Source organism: Sminthopsis crassicaudata, chromosome 1 (assembly GCF_048593235.1).
Source record: "Sminthopsis crassicaudata isolate SCR6 chromosome 1, ASM4859323v1, whole genome shotgun sequence".
Taxonomy (NCBI): Eukaryota; Metazoa; Chordata; class Mammalia; order Dasyuromorphia; family Dasyuridae; genus Sminthopsis; species Sminthopsis crassicaudata.
The window spans coordinates 480,762,918-480,779,056 of record NC_133617.1 but is presented as its reverse complement, the minus strand read 5'-3'; the positions used below and the strand labels follow the sequence as shown (position 1 = coordinate 480,779,056).

General features: G+C 34.4%; 1 protein-coding gene across 1 annotated transcript in view; it reads right to left on the bottom strand.

The window, feature by feature from the left end:
• The window catches only part of LOC141550525 (kinesin-like protein KIF19), a 103,937-nt gene that overhangs the window by 47,380 nt on the left and 40,418 nt on the right, over nt 1–16,139 (bottom strand). Inside the window, exons 9-12 of the mRNA XM_074281280.1 lie at nt 13,632–13,754; nt 12,412–12,562; nt 11,495–11,669; nt 6,258–6,426 (exon numbers count right to left, since the gene is read on the bottom strand). Of these exons, the coding sequence (XP_074137381.1) occupies nt 6,258–6,426; nt 11,495–11,669; nt 12,412–12,562; nt 13,632–13,754 (618 nt within the window). The remainder of the gene's footprint in view (nt 1–6,257; nt 6,427–11,494; nt 11,670–12,411; nt 12,563–13,631; nt 13,755–16,139) is intronic.

The window sequence follows — 16,139 nt, the reverse complement described above, 5'->3', positions numbered from 1 at the left end:
TAGATTATCTGTGGTTCTTACAATGACTTTTCCTATAACCTTGGATAGTCACAACTAGTACTAGTACTATTCCCTAGATGTTGCTACTCCAAAAGGAATGCAGACACTTACTTTGAATGAGTCAACCAAAATCCCCAATGGATCACAAAAAATACTGCCCTAAGAAAGGGAAACCAGGATTTCCCCAAACACCATAGCTGCTTCCATACATGAAAATGAAAGTTCCAGCTTCCCTAACCCTTTCACCATTCTTCATTCAAACCTATAATCTGAGACTGCAGAATGATGGAGTAGAGCTTGTTTCACAGTGATCTTCATCTTCCTGGTATTGGGCCCCTTTTATTTATCAAATAAACTTTTATTGATAGCCTTTGCCATCCTTCTCTCAGCTCTAAGTCATTCCTTATATTAAACATAAGAAAAAGAAGAAAAAAATTTCACAAAATCCATCAATTATGTTCATATCCCTCTTCTTTTTCACAAATAACTAATAATAATATTCCTGTGTCATTTTAAGGTATGCAAATTGCTTTTAAAATATTATTTCATGACTCATGCTAAGGAAAGTAAGCAAAACCTTAGAAGCAAGTTTGTGTGATGATCAACTATGGTAGATTTGGCTTTTCTCAGTAATACAGTGATCTAACATAATTCCAATAAATTTTGGTTAGAAAATGCCATTCCATCTCTGGCATATTATTTTCACTTGTTTTGTTTTCTTCTTTCTTATGGTTTTCTTTTTGTTCTGATTCTTCTTTCCCAATGTGACTCTAATGGAAATATGTAAAAATGATTGTACATATGTACATGGGGAAGGGGGAGATGAGCAAAAGAGGGAGAAAAATGGTATTCAAAATCTTATAGAAAATATTGAAAGCTATCTTTACATTTAAGTGGAAAAAACAAATTTCTATTGAATAAAAAAATATTTCATGGAAATATGTTTTCATGATGCACATGTATAAGCTATATAAATTTGCTTACTGTCTCACAGAGAGAATTTAAAATTCAAAATTTTAAAAAACAAATGTCAAAATTTGTTTTCAAATGTCATGTCAAAAACTGAACTCAAGGCAGCTGATTCTAAAAATACTTAATTATTAACTTTTTGACTTCAGAAAATCATCCCTAGGATAATACACTACGATCAAATAGGATTTATACCAGGAATGCAGGGCTGGTTTAATATTAGGAAAACTATTAGTATAATTGGCCATATTAATAATCAAATTAATAAAAACCATATGATCATCTCAATAGATGCAGAAAAAGCATTTAATAAAATCCAACATCCATTCCTACTAAAAAACGCTTGAGAGTATAGGAATAAATGGACTATTCATTAGAATAGTCAGGAGCATATATTTATGACCGTCAATAAGCATCATATGTAATAGAAATAAACTGGAACCTTTCCCAATAAGATCAGGAGTGAAACAAGGTTGTCCACTATCACCATTACTATTCAATATTGTATTAGAAATGTTAGCCTCAGCAATAAGAGTCGAGAAAGAGATTAAAGGAATAAGAGTAGCTAATGAGGCAATCAAACTGTCACTCTTTGCAGATGACATGATGGTATACTTAGAAAACCCCAGAGATTCTAATAAAAAGTTATTAGAAATAATTCACAACTTTAGCAAAGTTGCTGGATACAAAATAAATCCACATAAATCCTCAGCATTTTTATACATCACCAATAAATTGCAACAGCAAGAGATACAAAGAGAAATTCCATTCCAAACAAATGTCGAGAGTATAAAGTATTTGGGAATCCATCTACCAAAGAAAAGTCAGGAATTATATGAACAAAATTACAAGGCATTGCCACAAAAATAAAGTCAGATTTAAATAATTGGAAAGACATTCAGTGCTCTTGGATAGGCCAAGCAAATATAATCAAGATGACAATACTCCCCAAACTAATCTATTTATTCAGTGCTATACCAATCAGACTCCCAAGAAACTATTTTAGTGACCTAGAAAAAATAACAACAAAGTTCATATGGAAGAATAAAAGGTCGATAATTTCAAGGGAATTAATGGAAAAAAAGTCAGATGAAGATGGTCTAGATATATCTGATCTAAAGCTATATTATATAGCAGCAGTCACCAAAACCATTTGGTATTGGCTAAGAAATAGACTGGTCGATCAGTGGAACAGATTAGGTACAAAGGACAAAAAAGGGTACAACTATAGCAATCTAGTGTTTGATAAACCCAAAGATACCAACATTAGGGATAAAAATGCATTATTTGAAAAAAAAAAAAAAAAAAAAGATTGGAAAAACTGGAAATTAGTATGCCAGAAATTAGATATGGATCCACACTTAACACCATATACCAAGATAAGATCAAAATGGGTCCATGATTTAGGCATAAAGAATGAGATCATAAATAGATTAGAAGAACAGAGGATACCTCTCAGACCTGTGGAGGAGGAAGGAATTTATGACCAGAGGAGAACTAGAGATCATTATTGATCACAAAATAGAAGATTTTGATTACATCAAACTAAAAAGTTTCTGTACAAACTAATACTAATTCAAACAAGATTAGAAGGGAAGTAACAAATTGGGAAAATATTTTTATAGTTAAAGGTTCTGATAAAGGTCTCATTTCTAAAATATATAGAGAATTGATCCTAATTTATAAGAAATCAAACTATTCTCCAATTGATAAATGGTCAAAGGATATGAACAGATAATTTCAGATGATGAAATTGAAACTATATCCACTCATATGAAAGAGTGTTCCAAATCACTACTGATCAGAGAAATGCAAATTAAGACAACTCTGAGATACCACTACACACCTGTCAGATTGGCTAAGATGACAGGAACAAATAACGATGAATGTTGGAGAGGATGTGGGAAAACTGGGACACTAATACATTGTTGGGGGAGTTGTGAAAGAATCCAGCCATTCTGGAGAGCAATTTGGAACTATGCCCAAAAAGTTATCAAACTGTGGATACCCTTTGATCCAGCAGGACTTATTGGGCTTATATCCCAAAGAAATACTAAAGAGTGGAAAGGGACCTGTATGTGCCAAAATGTTTGTGACAGCCCTTTTCATAGTGGCTAGAAACTGGAAAATGAATGGATGTCCATCAATTGGAGAATAGTTGGGTAAATTATGGTATATGAAGGTTATGGGATATTATTGCTCTGTAAGAAATGACCAGCAGGAGGAATACAGAGAGGCTTGGAGAGACTTACATCAACTGATGCTGAGTGAAATGAGCAGAACCAGAAGATCACTATACACTTCAACAACAATGCTGTATGAGGATGTATTCTGATGGAAGTGGATATCTTCAACATAAAGAAGATCCAACCCACTTCCAGCTGATCAATGATGGACAGAAACAACTACACCCAGAGAAGGAACACTGGGAATTGAATGTAAAATATTAGCACTACTGTCTATCTACCCAGGTTACTTATACCTTCGGAATCCAATACTTAACGTGCAACAAGAAAATTGGATTTACACACATATATTGTATCTAGGTTATATTGTAACACATGTAAAATATATGGAATTGCCTGTCATCTAGTGGAGGGAGTGGAGGGAGGGAGGGGAAAATCTGGAAAAATGAATACAAGGGATAATGTTATAAAGAAATTGCTCATGCATATGTACTGTCAAAAAAAAGTTATAATTATAAAATTAATTTTTAAAAAAAGAGAAAAAATTAACTTTTTCACATACATTTCATTTTGTGGTAAGTGATAAGACCCCTATTTTATTCTAATCAATATTAATTAATTTGATATTATTCCATAGGGGTAGTAATTCTAAATTCTATTAGGCCTCAGATCTGTGAATTGTAGATTGTACATTTACTCACTTAATCAGAGGAAGCTAATTAGAGGACTTCCATCCTTGTTTTTGCCTTTCTGTAGTGACCAAGCCCAGAATGCCAGAGGAGGAAATCCCACAGCTCTTTTTGTTGTCCCTCCATTTTTTATCATCCCTTTATTGCCCAACATGGGGAGATAAAAATAAGCATTTGTTCAATAAATGGTCCTTGTTACTGGCCTGTGGCTTGCCTACCCATCAGCCCATTGGCTCACATGGATGTTTTGATATCTCTTTATCAGCCCAGCCCATGACTGCTTGTCAGTTTAGTAGGACCTTCTGAAAGGCCAAGGTAGATCTGTCAAGGTCTGTTCATCAGCTCAGTAGAAGCTCCTAAAAGGTCAAGATATAAGTTTGTCCAAAATTAATGCAAATAAAATTGGAAGGGAAGTAACAAATTGGGAAAATATTTTTATAGTTAAAGGTTCTGATAAAGGCCTCATTTCCAAAATATATAGAGACTCTAATTTATAAGAAATCAAACCATTCTCCAATTGATAAATGATCAAAGGATATGAACAATTTTCAGATAATGAAATTGAAACTATATCCACTCATATGAAAAAGTGTTCCAAATCACTAGGATCAGAGAAATGCGAATTAAGACAACTCTGAGATACCACTGTCAGATTGGCTAAGATGACAGGAAAAGATAATGATGAATATTGGAGGGGATGTGGGAAAACTGGGACATTAATACATTGTTGGTGGAGTTGCAAAAGAATCTGGCCATTCTGGAGAGCAATATGGAATTATGCCCAAAAAGTTATCAAAGTGTGCATATCCTTTGATCCAGCAGTGCTGCTATTGGGCTTATATCCCAAAGAAATACTAAAGAAGAGAAAGGGACCTGTATGTGCCAAAATGTTTGTGGCAGCTCTTTTCGTAGTGGCTAGAAACTGGAAGATGAATGGATGTCCATCAGTTGGAGAATGGTTGGGTAAATTATGGTATATGAAGGTTATGGAATATTATTGCTCTGTAAGAAATGACCAGCAGCATGAATACAGAGAGGTTTGGAGAGACTTACATCAACTGATGCTGAGTGAAATGAACAGAACCAGAAGATCATTATACACTTCAACAACAATATTGTATGAAGATGCATTCTGATGGAAGTGGATATCTTCTACAAAGAGAAGATCCAATTCACTTCCAGTTGATCAATGATGGACAGAAACAACTACACCCATAGAAGGAACACTGGGAAGTGAATGTAAACTGTTAGCACTACTGTTTTTCTAGCCAGGTTACTTATACCTTATATATAATCCAATTCTTACCATGCAACAAGAAAATTGGATTTACACACAAATATTGTTTCTAGGTTATACTGTAACACATATATATGGGATTGCCTATCATCTAGGGGAGGAAGTAGAGGGAGGAAGGGGAAAATTTGGAAAAATGAATACAAAGGATAATGTTGTAAAAAAAAGTTACTCATGCATATGTACTATCAAAAATATATAATTATAAAATTAATAAAAAAAAATATATAAGTTTGTCAAACAATGGAATTCTGTATCTTGTGTAGACCCTCTTAGAGAGAAAAGGTCAAAATTTATCAGTCATTGAAACTCTGTATTTTCAGTTTGCCTCATCTGCATTATCCAGGTATCAAGCATTATACAACTAAAGCCCTATAGAAAGGAGACATTAACAACAATCGTAAGGAAGATCTGAGGTCCATTTCACTAGAGAAGGTCATGGACCCTTAAATAAAGTACTATTGTGGAAAAGGACCCACATGTGCAAAAATGTTTGTGGCAGTCCTTTTTGTAATGGCAAGGAACTGAAAACTGAATGGATGCCCCTCAATTGGAGAATGGATGAGTAAGTTATAGTGTATGAAGGTTATGGAATATCATTGCTCTATAAGAAATCAGCAAGATGATTTCAGAGAGGCCTGGAGAGACATGAACTGATACATGAACTGATGCTAAGTGAAGGAAGCAGAACCAAGAGAACTCTTGACTTGGCTCTTCAACAATAAGGTGATTCAGGTCAATTCCAATAGACTTGTGATGAAGAGAGCCATCTGCATCCAGAGAGAGTACTATGGAACTGAATGTGGATAAAAACATAATATTTTCACTTTTTTGTTGTTTGCTTGATTTTTTCTTGTTTTTTTTCCCCCTTTTTATCTGATTTTTCTTGTGTAGCATGATTTAGAAAAATGTTTAGAAAAAAAAGAATGAATGAAAAAATAATAAAGTACTATTGTCTCAGAATTTAGTCTCGGTTTCTTTTATTATTTGTGGGACAATTTTGGACCCCAGGATTTTCTATCTTCCCAGTTAGATTATAAGCTTCCTAAAGGCAGGAACCATATTGTTCACAATAACCAGGATAGAACTCAGTCAATAATTACTCAAGTATCTGCCTACCTTGAGAGCTGCTGTTTTCCGTTGCTCTGCCAAGAGCATGTTGATCTCCTCCCTGGCCACTAAAACCTCATGAGGTTCATTAGAGTCTCCCTCCTCTCCTTCACCATCAGCCTCCACATTTTCATCGTCCTTCTCCTTGTGAGCCTGATGGGCCTTTTCTCGTTCCCAGCTTCATAAAACCAATAAAGAGGGAGGAAAAAAAAAAAAAAGACTGAGATCGCTGTGCACCAAAGCAGCAAAACAGACTTAGCATAAGGCAGTCTTAGTGTCAGAAGTAAAATCTGAACTCCAGTCTTCCTAATTCCCACCTCTGCATTCTATCTATTGTGTCATCTTACTGCCTCAAACTGTAGTATGAAGGAAAAAAGTGCACTAGAATTAGAACTAGATTGGGAATCAGGAGAAATATAGAACCAACTCTCTTCTATTTAACTTACTTTGGTATGTGCTCCTAGATAATCCACCTAACTTTTCTGGCTTTGAACATAAACTCTGAGGGTCTTCTCCTCCAATATTTATTTACTTATTTATTTGGGTTTTTGTTTTGTTGTTTGTTTTTGTTTTTTGTTTTTGGATTAGATGAAAGAAGATTTTTTTTGCCTCAATTGCTACCTAGTTTTATTTACTGAATGGGTGCAGCCTCAGTCAAATTGAGACTTATTGAAAATCTTAGCTTAAAAAGGCCAAGATCTCCCACTGCCTCCAGGTCCATCTCCAGTCACCCTGATCTTTATCTGGCCACTGACTCAGATAGATCTGGAAGGGAAAGTGAGGCAGGTGACCTTGCCCAGCCCTCCCTCACTTAAATCCAATTCACTTGCATGTCACAGCATCAACTCCCTGACATCATGGTCCTCTTTGAGAATGAAGGACAAACAACAACAATTAATAGATGGACATCAGTCCATCAACTATGATTGACTTAGTTCTATTCAGCAATACAATGATCCAAGACAATTCTAAGAGAATCATCATGAAAAATCTTATCCATATCCAGAGAAAGAACTATCTGAATATAGATCAAAGCATGATACTATTTTCACCTTTTTTTCTTTCTCATATTTTTCCTTTTGTTCTGTCTTCTTTCACAACATGACTAATGTGGAAATATGTTTAATACGATTATATATGTATAACATATCAGATTGCATGTTGTCTTGGGGAATGGGGAGAAAGAGGATGGAGGGGGAAAAAACTGGAGCTCAAAATTTTACAAAGATCGATGTTGGGAGGAGGATTCTGAGAAGATGGCAGAATAGTTGGTAAATCTCAAGATCTCCATATTTCCCCCACAAATGGAACAAATTTGTACCTCAGGATGATCATAGATTGGTAAAAAAAAAAAAAAAATCAAGATTTGGTACAGAACAGGGTTCCTCCTGATACAACCCAACAAGATCTGAAGAAAGACCTCAGGCTGGGACTAACCCATGTGAAGGGCTTAACACCTCTCAGCTAGATCCACAAAAACATTAAGTGGGGACTCCTCCAGCTAGCTAGGTATGGCTGGAGCCCCAGAGGAACCACAGAGACTTTTATCTCCTGGACTGTTGGTGTAGTCAGGGTTTGAGTCTGGGAAGTCTGAGGGAACCTCTGCTGATTAAGAATACCATGTCCAGCTGTGCTGTTGAGTGAGAAGGAATCAGCACCTGTGAGTGCAGAAGCTGTGGGGAAGGAATGCTGCTGGCTGCAGGCACTTGCAGGAGAGTGGAGCTCTTGGTTTGGGGTTCCTGATTTGAGGGGAGAGCTGAAGGGAAGCTAGAGGCACCACCCTCCCTCCCCAGGATTAGAGGTGCTTACTCTAACACCTCTTATTTTTAAAAAATGAACCTGCAAAGAAGAAAGAACCCCACCATAGAAACCTGTTATGGGACCAGGGTTCATCTTCAGAGAAAGACATTGAAGCAAAAAAACAAAACAAAACAAAACAAAACAAAACAAAAAACCTATTGCTACATGGGTGAGAGGAGATTAAGTAATAGTATGGCAAATTAAAAAGCAGAATTAAAGCAAAGTCAGCAGGGATAGGAAAGATATGAGTGTGTGTATATATGTACATATAAATACATTAGATATATCTTTTCTTAACTATAGCTTGTTTGGGGGAGATGAAAGGAGGAAAAAGAATAAAGTAAATAAGGTGTGAAGCAGAGAACAAAAGAACAGTTTACAAGGAAATAAAGAAAAATGGACATTCATGAATATAATTTCTTCTACTGATATATATATGTATATGTATATGTATTCAAATTATATACAAGAATGTATATATATATACACATTCTTGTATATAATTTGAATATATATATATATATATAATTTGAATCCTCCCTGATGTTCTTCTGAACAGATGACAATGTTCTCTTTTGTTTTATATTTTTTTGTTTTTCTTACTTGTTTGTTTTTTATTATAAATAAATAATTAAAAATAAATACTGATATATAAAAAGATGAATGTTGAAAACTATCTTCACATGTAATTTTTAAAATACTGCTAATTTTTTTTAAATAGTCGAGGTGAAAAGATATGAGGGCCTGAATTAGGATAATTGCAGCACAAGTAGAAGAGAAAGGACAAAAGGCAGAAATATTACAAAGGTTAGAATTAATAGGACTTGATAACAAATAAATAGGATATAGGTGGTGAATAGGAGAGAGTCAAAGATGAATCTGAGGATTGGGAGGATAATGGTTCCACCAATAATAGTGTAGACATTAGAGGAAAGGGAAAATTGTAGGGTGTGGAGATGCTAAGATTAGGAGTTCAGTTTTGGAAATGTTGAGTCATTGGTACCAATGAAACACATAGAGAAAGATCCAAGTAAGTATCTGGAAATGATGATTGGACCTTTTGGGAAGATATTAAAAGTGATGATAGGGATTTGGAAATCATTTGTATATAGGTGGTAAATGAAATCATGGGGATAGATGAGATCTCCAAGGAAAAAGTTGGGAACCTCCTATGTCTTTAGGGAATACAGAAGAATTAGGAGAGAGAGAAGGAGCAGTCAGAAGGAGAGGAGGAAAAACATGAAAGTGCAATGTTAAAGAAACAAAGAGAGAAGGAAATATCAATAAAGAATAACAAATACTACCAAAAAATTAAGGAAAAAAATGAGGACAGAAAAAATGAATTTAACAATAAAATACTCAATAGTCTCAGTGGAATGGTAAAAAATAGAATCCAGATTTCAAGGGGTTGAAAAAAATGGATAATTGGAAAGTGGAGGCAGCCAATATCAGTAATTCAGATGTTTGGCAATGGAAGGGAATTAAGGAAAAAGAATGAGGACAGAAAAAAAAAATGAATTTAGCAATAAAATACTCAAAAGAATAGTCTCAATGGAATGGTAGAAATAGAATCCAGATTTCAAGGGGTTGAAAAAAATGGATAATTGGAAAGTGGAGGCAGCCAATATCAATAATTCAGATATTTGGCAATAGAAGGGTAAGAAAGAGAGGGAACCATAGCTTCAGTGTGTGAAACAGTCAAGGAAGGTTTTTTTAGAAGGCCTGAGCATATTTCTAGTCTAAGGGGAGGAGTCTTTGGAAAGTGAAAGATCAAATACCGATGTCCAAGGGGAGAATTCTTAACCAAAGAGGAAGAATAGTGACTATAATCAATAAAAGAGACATTTCAGCTACCTAATTTTTAAAAGTTTTGGCATGAATACATTCATCGTGGTTCAAATAAGAAGAGAAACTCTTGTTTGGGAGGGAAAAAATATCACTACAAATATTTCTGGAAATGATTTGATATCTAAAGTAAGTAGTGAATTGATATAAATGTATATAAATAGGAGCCATTCCCCAGTAGTTAAGTGGTCAAATAACATGAATAAGCAGTTTTCAAAAGAAACATAATAATTATCAATCATCTGAATGTTTCAGATCACAAATAATAAAAAATGCAAATTAAAACAGCTTTGAAGATTAACTTCACTCTCATTAGATTGACAAAGATAACAAAAGAAGAATATGGTAAAGATTAAAAGGGCTGAACAAATTAATGTAATGGCATATTTTTACACCATCAGAAATGATGAACATGAAGTGAATTCAATTATTATAAATTATTATTATATTATCTGAATTGAAAAACTTTAGGAAGATTATATAATATAGAGAAAAAAAGCCAAGAGAATAATTTATATAAAGGAAAAAAGAAAATTTATGTAAAGGAAAACATTGATTAATGCAAAGACCAAATGTCAAAAAATACTTGTGGATGATGGTTACCTCTTTCCCAAAGAGTTGGGAGACTGTAAGTACAGAATGTAGCAGTATTGACAGACAGGAACAATATGTTATTTAAATTTGCTTCTTTATTGTATGAATGTGTGTGTGTGTGTGTGTGTGTGTGTGTGTGTGTGTGTGTGTGTGTGTGTGTGTGTGTGTGTCTGTCCTCTGGAAAAGGAGAGAGGAAGATACAGAAAGTTAGATGTCAGAGTAAGAGTAAAGATAGGAACTCATCCAACCCTCCCCCCAAACTGTTCCAAATTTCTTTAAATAATGACTCAAAACCAATGTTAGAGGCTCAGAACACCAAAAAGACAGAGTAGAAAGTTATTGGAAATTAATAGTGACCTAATAAAAGAGCAACAATAAAATAATCATTCCTGAGGCTTTTGATGGAGGGTTAAATTGTGTAGACAGGGATGGCGGTCTATAGTTATTATAATAGTAACAATAGTACTGCTAATGAGAAATAGTGTACTAAGCAGAGTACTTGGAGTCTGTATCTGGAGTTTGGAGACTTGAATTTGACTAAAACTACACTAGTTGGATAATTAAGGGCAAGTCACTTAATATCTATAAACCTTAATTTCTTCATATATAAAAGGAGTAGTGATATTTACACTTCGTACTTCATAGCATTGTTGAGAGTTAAGTACTTTGTGGTCTTTAAAATGCTATGGAATTGTAAATTATTGTAATAAGTCAATATAGATGAATTTTCCAGTATTAGTTCTACCCAATTCTCATGTAACATGGTTGTATTATGTAAGAGGGACAGTTCCACTGATTTCAAATCCAGCACACTTTCCCCTATACCATGCAAGTGGTAAGTAACAGAACAGAGATTCAAACATAGGTTTACTGATGCTTCCAAACCCAGTTTCTTTCCAAAAGTGATTGTGATCATCATTGAGATCGGATATTACATCTAAGTAACACAGACAATTCTATATCCTGTGATTTGTCTTGGGCACATTAAAGACCCCAGCCATACTTACTCTGCTATTGTCAAGAGGTGTCTGGAAGTATCAATATGCAGCTCAATGTTTGTGTTTTCTAATTCCATAAGGCTTCGTCTCATTTCCATCTGCTCTTTGAATGCACTAATCAATTGTCCCCGAATCTTATTCATCTGAATTCGGCTCTCTTCCTCTGAGTCATGATGGACTTCTGCTATAAGAGAGAAAGACAGACAGAGACAGACACAAAAACAGAAAGAGACAGAGACAGAGGCAGAGACACAGAGAGACAGATACAGAAAGAGAGAGAGAACGAAAATTTAATCCAACCAAAGGAAAAAAATGAAATTATTTTTAAAATTTTATATGTAGAAAGTGTCTTGGAGATCATTTTTTCCAAGGCTGCCTCTCACTTTATAAATGAGCAGGTTGAGTCAAAAGGATAAAAGATAAGAAATTAGTTCTCCCTAACTTTAAATCTAGTATTCTTTTCAACATACCTATTGCCTCCTTTAAAAAGTTAAAATATAAAAATAGAAGAAAAAAATAAAGGAAATATTGGGGAAAAGGTCTAAGTCCCTTATTTTCCTTATATATTTAGTTGGGAAAACTAAACCCTGGAGAAGTGAGAAGCCTTGTTCACAGTCACACAGTCATCAAAAAAGTAAGGACTAGAACTCAGGTCTCTTGATTTTTGCTCCACAAACTCTTTCAATTATGCCCTATCCTCTGAATGGAAACCTCAATCCTAGGGAAATGCAATCCTAGTGAAAGACGGGGCTTTACTTTTTTGTTTTGTTTTGATTTGATTTATAAAGTTTACTAAAAGAAGAAAGCCACATGGTTACAAGATTAGGGTCATTCTAAACCAAAGAAAAATCACCAATTTTATCAAATGGTATTCAAAGAAAAGTCTGGCAATTCTAGAAGAAAATAATATCTGCTTTCTAAACTACCTTGGACATCTCTGATATCAGGTCCATTTTTCTTCTCCTTTTCTTGCTTCTCAATTTTTGATTTCAGATGTTCTATCTCTCTGCGTAGATCTGAAATTACGTCAGTGTACTGGGCAATATGATAGGAGACATTCAGAAGATTACGTTTAACCTAATGAATAAGAACATAAATGCCAAAAGTGAGATGTTAGCTCTACATAAGGAAGAACTTTCTGATCATTAGAGTTATCCTGAAATGGAATAAATTGCTGTGTGAGCTCTCTAGCCCAGGAAGTATTTGAACAAAGTGTGTGAACACTTGTCAAGGATGCTAGAGAGATTTCTTTGAGTGAAAAGTTGATCTAAATGATCTTTAAGGTCTTTTGTAATTCTAATATTTCATGACTCTGAACAGTTGAGTATACACCTTGTGTTTCCCAAGAGCTATTCAAGTGTTTAAAAATAAGGTAATACTTTTTAAAAAAGTTTCATTGTTAATCACATCCAGAGAAAGAATTATAGAAACTGAATGTAGGTTAAAGCATAGTGTTTTCATCTTTTGTTTGTTTGTTTCTCAAGGAGTTTTCCCTTTTTGGTCTAATTTTTCTTGTCCAACATGACAAATATAGGAATATGTTTTAAAAGATAGCACACATTTAACCTATATCAGATTGCTTACTGTCTTGGGGAGGGGGGGAGGAGGAAGATGAAAGAGGGAAGGAGGAAAATTTGGAACACAAAGTTTTACAAAAATGAATGTTAAAAATTATCTTTACCGTATTTGGAAAAATAAAATACTATTAAGTAAATAAAATTACATTTTCAATAGCTGAGACCTCTGAAAAAATATCCCTAATGCACTGTGGGAGCAAGGTGATTTAATATTGAAAAATGTGCTAATAAGGTTGAATTTCTCTTCTAATCTCCATAAACATTTCCAGCTGGATTATCCTCTTGTCTTTCTACAATACCTCTTTGTTATACTCAACATCAATCAAAAAAATATATATATATCCCCTTCCTTTTCTGTGACCTTTCTGCCCTACCCTCAATTTATTCTTTTAAATCTGTGTCATTTTTTCTGAGCCTTTCTGAAGACAAGTTACATTTGTTACAAGCATCTATTGTACAATAAATTATTTTCTGATTCCAAATCTCATTCATTTTGATTAGTTAATCCTCCAGTTTGGTGCTTTATTGTTTCTGGGTAGATTTTTAATTGCAGTGTTTGATTTACTTACCCTGGTCTTGATATTTTTTGCTCGATAGGCATATATCAGAGTTGTTCGGGATTCTTCAAAATAAGTGCTAGCAGGGCTGATGTGGGCAATCATCACTGTTCTGCTGTTCCCTCCCAAGGCATCCTATATAATGCAAAAGTTGTTGGAACCAAGTTGGAAAGGCAGAGCCCATTTGCCATATAAGCATTTATCAAATAGGAACTATATCATGGTATTGGAAAAAATAATAACAATACAATTCCCCATCTACAACCTTCAATCTTCTGTTTCAGTGTCGTGACACAAGTGATCTCCCATGTCTAGAATGTCCTACCTCCTTCCCTTTACCTGGTAGAATAGCTTTTTTTTTTTCAAAGTACACCCATATACTATTTCCTCTACAAAGTCTTTGTTGTATCCCAAAGGTATTAACTCTCTTCCTCTTGAAATTATTTTGTATTTACCTTCTTGCATACATGTTACATCCTGTCCTCTAGTAGAAGATAATCTATCTCTCTCTTCTCAGCATTTAACAATAGTGCTTTATTCAGAGGGGTAGAACTAAGAACCATTCCTGCTATTTCACTGGTACAGAGAACTCTCATATAAGAAAGCTCCCTCTACTAAAACAATTTGGTGCCTTTTCTGTAACCTAAGCTTGAAAAATCATCTGGTGCACTAAGAAGAAAAATGACTTGTCCAGGGTCATATAGCCAGAATGTATCAAAGGCAAAATTTGAACTTCTTTAATCCAAGGTAAGCTTTCTATCCACTACTTTTTTTTTTTTTTTGCATGTAGTAGGCACTTAATAAATATTTGTTGGATTGAATTGATTTCAAAGAAAGCTAGACAGAATCAAATAACATGGGTTAGAGTCCTGTTTTTCATACTACTAACTATGTGACATTTCATTTCTCTGAGTTTCAGGTTACTTTCTGATGGAACTCACTCATGTCCATGCTCATACATGGAACATTATGCCCATATTCCCCAAGAGATTGGTCCAACCCAGAGACCAATATTAATGATAAATTAAAATCTTTTCCTCAAACATAATCCTTTCTAAATTAAATGTTATTTTATTTTCATGAAGTTCTATCTTCTCTCTCTCTCTCTCTCACTTCCTCTCCCTATACTCCCATTGGGGGAAAAAAACATACAAGAAAAACAAACCCCTTGTTACAAACTTGTATAGTCAAGCAAAACAAATTCCCAAATATAAATATATATGTCTAATATATACACATATGTGTATATGTATGTGTATATATATATATATATATATATATATATATATATATATATAAACTTGAAGTGGAACATAGAGGCTCAGCAATTAACTACCCTCTCTGTACCTCCTCCTCTTGTTATATCTCAGTTTCCCAGCATTAGTTTCCCTGAATTGTTCTGCTTCAGTCTCTTTGGTGGCAAAACCCCTCTTCCTGGCCATTAGGACTGAGATAATTAGGACTGGGATCCCTGATCACTAGCATTCCAAAGGATCATAAAACTACCAGATTGCTTATTTCACTATTTTGGTTATCTTTCTGCCTCAGATATCCCTGGTTCCTAGAATTTATGATTCTTCTTACTGTCAACCTGTCAGAATTGAATTTATGGTCCTTTCCTGGAAGTTTTCCGATCACCAGTGCTCTACCCACCTCTGCTTTTGTTTTCCTTGATTGTTTGAGCCCTATAAGAGGTCTCTGGAAATCCCTCACTCCTTGCTGAATATTTTGAGACAAGAGTCTGATCCAGATGACTGAAGTCAATATGGATCCTGTTTTGCACCCAGTCCAAACTCTCCCTCTAATAATATATTAAAAAACCTCTAATCTCTATCTTGCCTCGTTTCTTCAGCATTACACTCTACCCCCTACCAAACATATATATCGATACACACACACACACGCACACACATATATATATATATATATATATATATATATATATATATATACACACATGTGTGTGTGTATGTATGTACATGACTGTATCTGTATTTGTATGTGTGGATGTATTTCAATCTATCCTCTGAATCTATCATCTTTCTATTAGGAGGTAGGGAGAATGTTTCATTCTGAGTTCTCTGAAATTGTGGTTAGTAATTATTTTAATCAGATTTCCTAAGTCTTTCAAAATTGCTTGTCTTTACAGTATTGTTATTATATATATATTGTTTCTCTTGCTTCTCTCACTTCACTTTTACATTAGTTCATATAACTCTTCCTAGATTTCTCTGAAGACTTCCCTCTCCATCCTTTCACATTATTCTATTACATTCATGTACCATAACTTGTTCAGCCATTCCCCAATTGATGGGCACTCTCAATTAAAACAGATCTTAAATCTTATTACTATTGCTTCTAGGAGCATTTAATCCCAATTGAGTGTGAAATTTACAAAAACATCACATAACTAACATGAAACTCCAAAAAACTTTTGATGAGTTCTCTCTGATGGGGAAAATATACCAAATATTCAGGACTTATTTGGTAGGGAGTAGAGGAGAAGGTATAGAAAGGGTA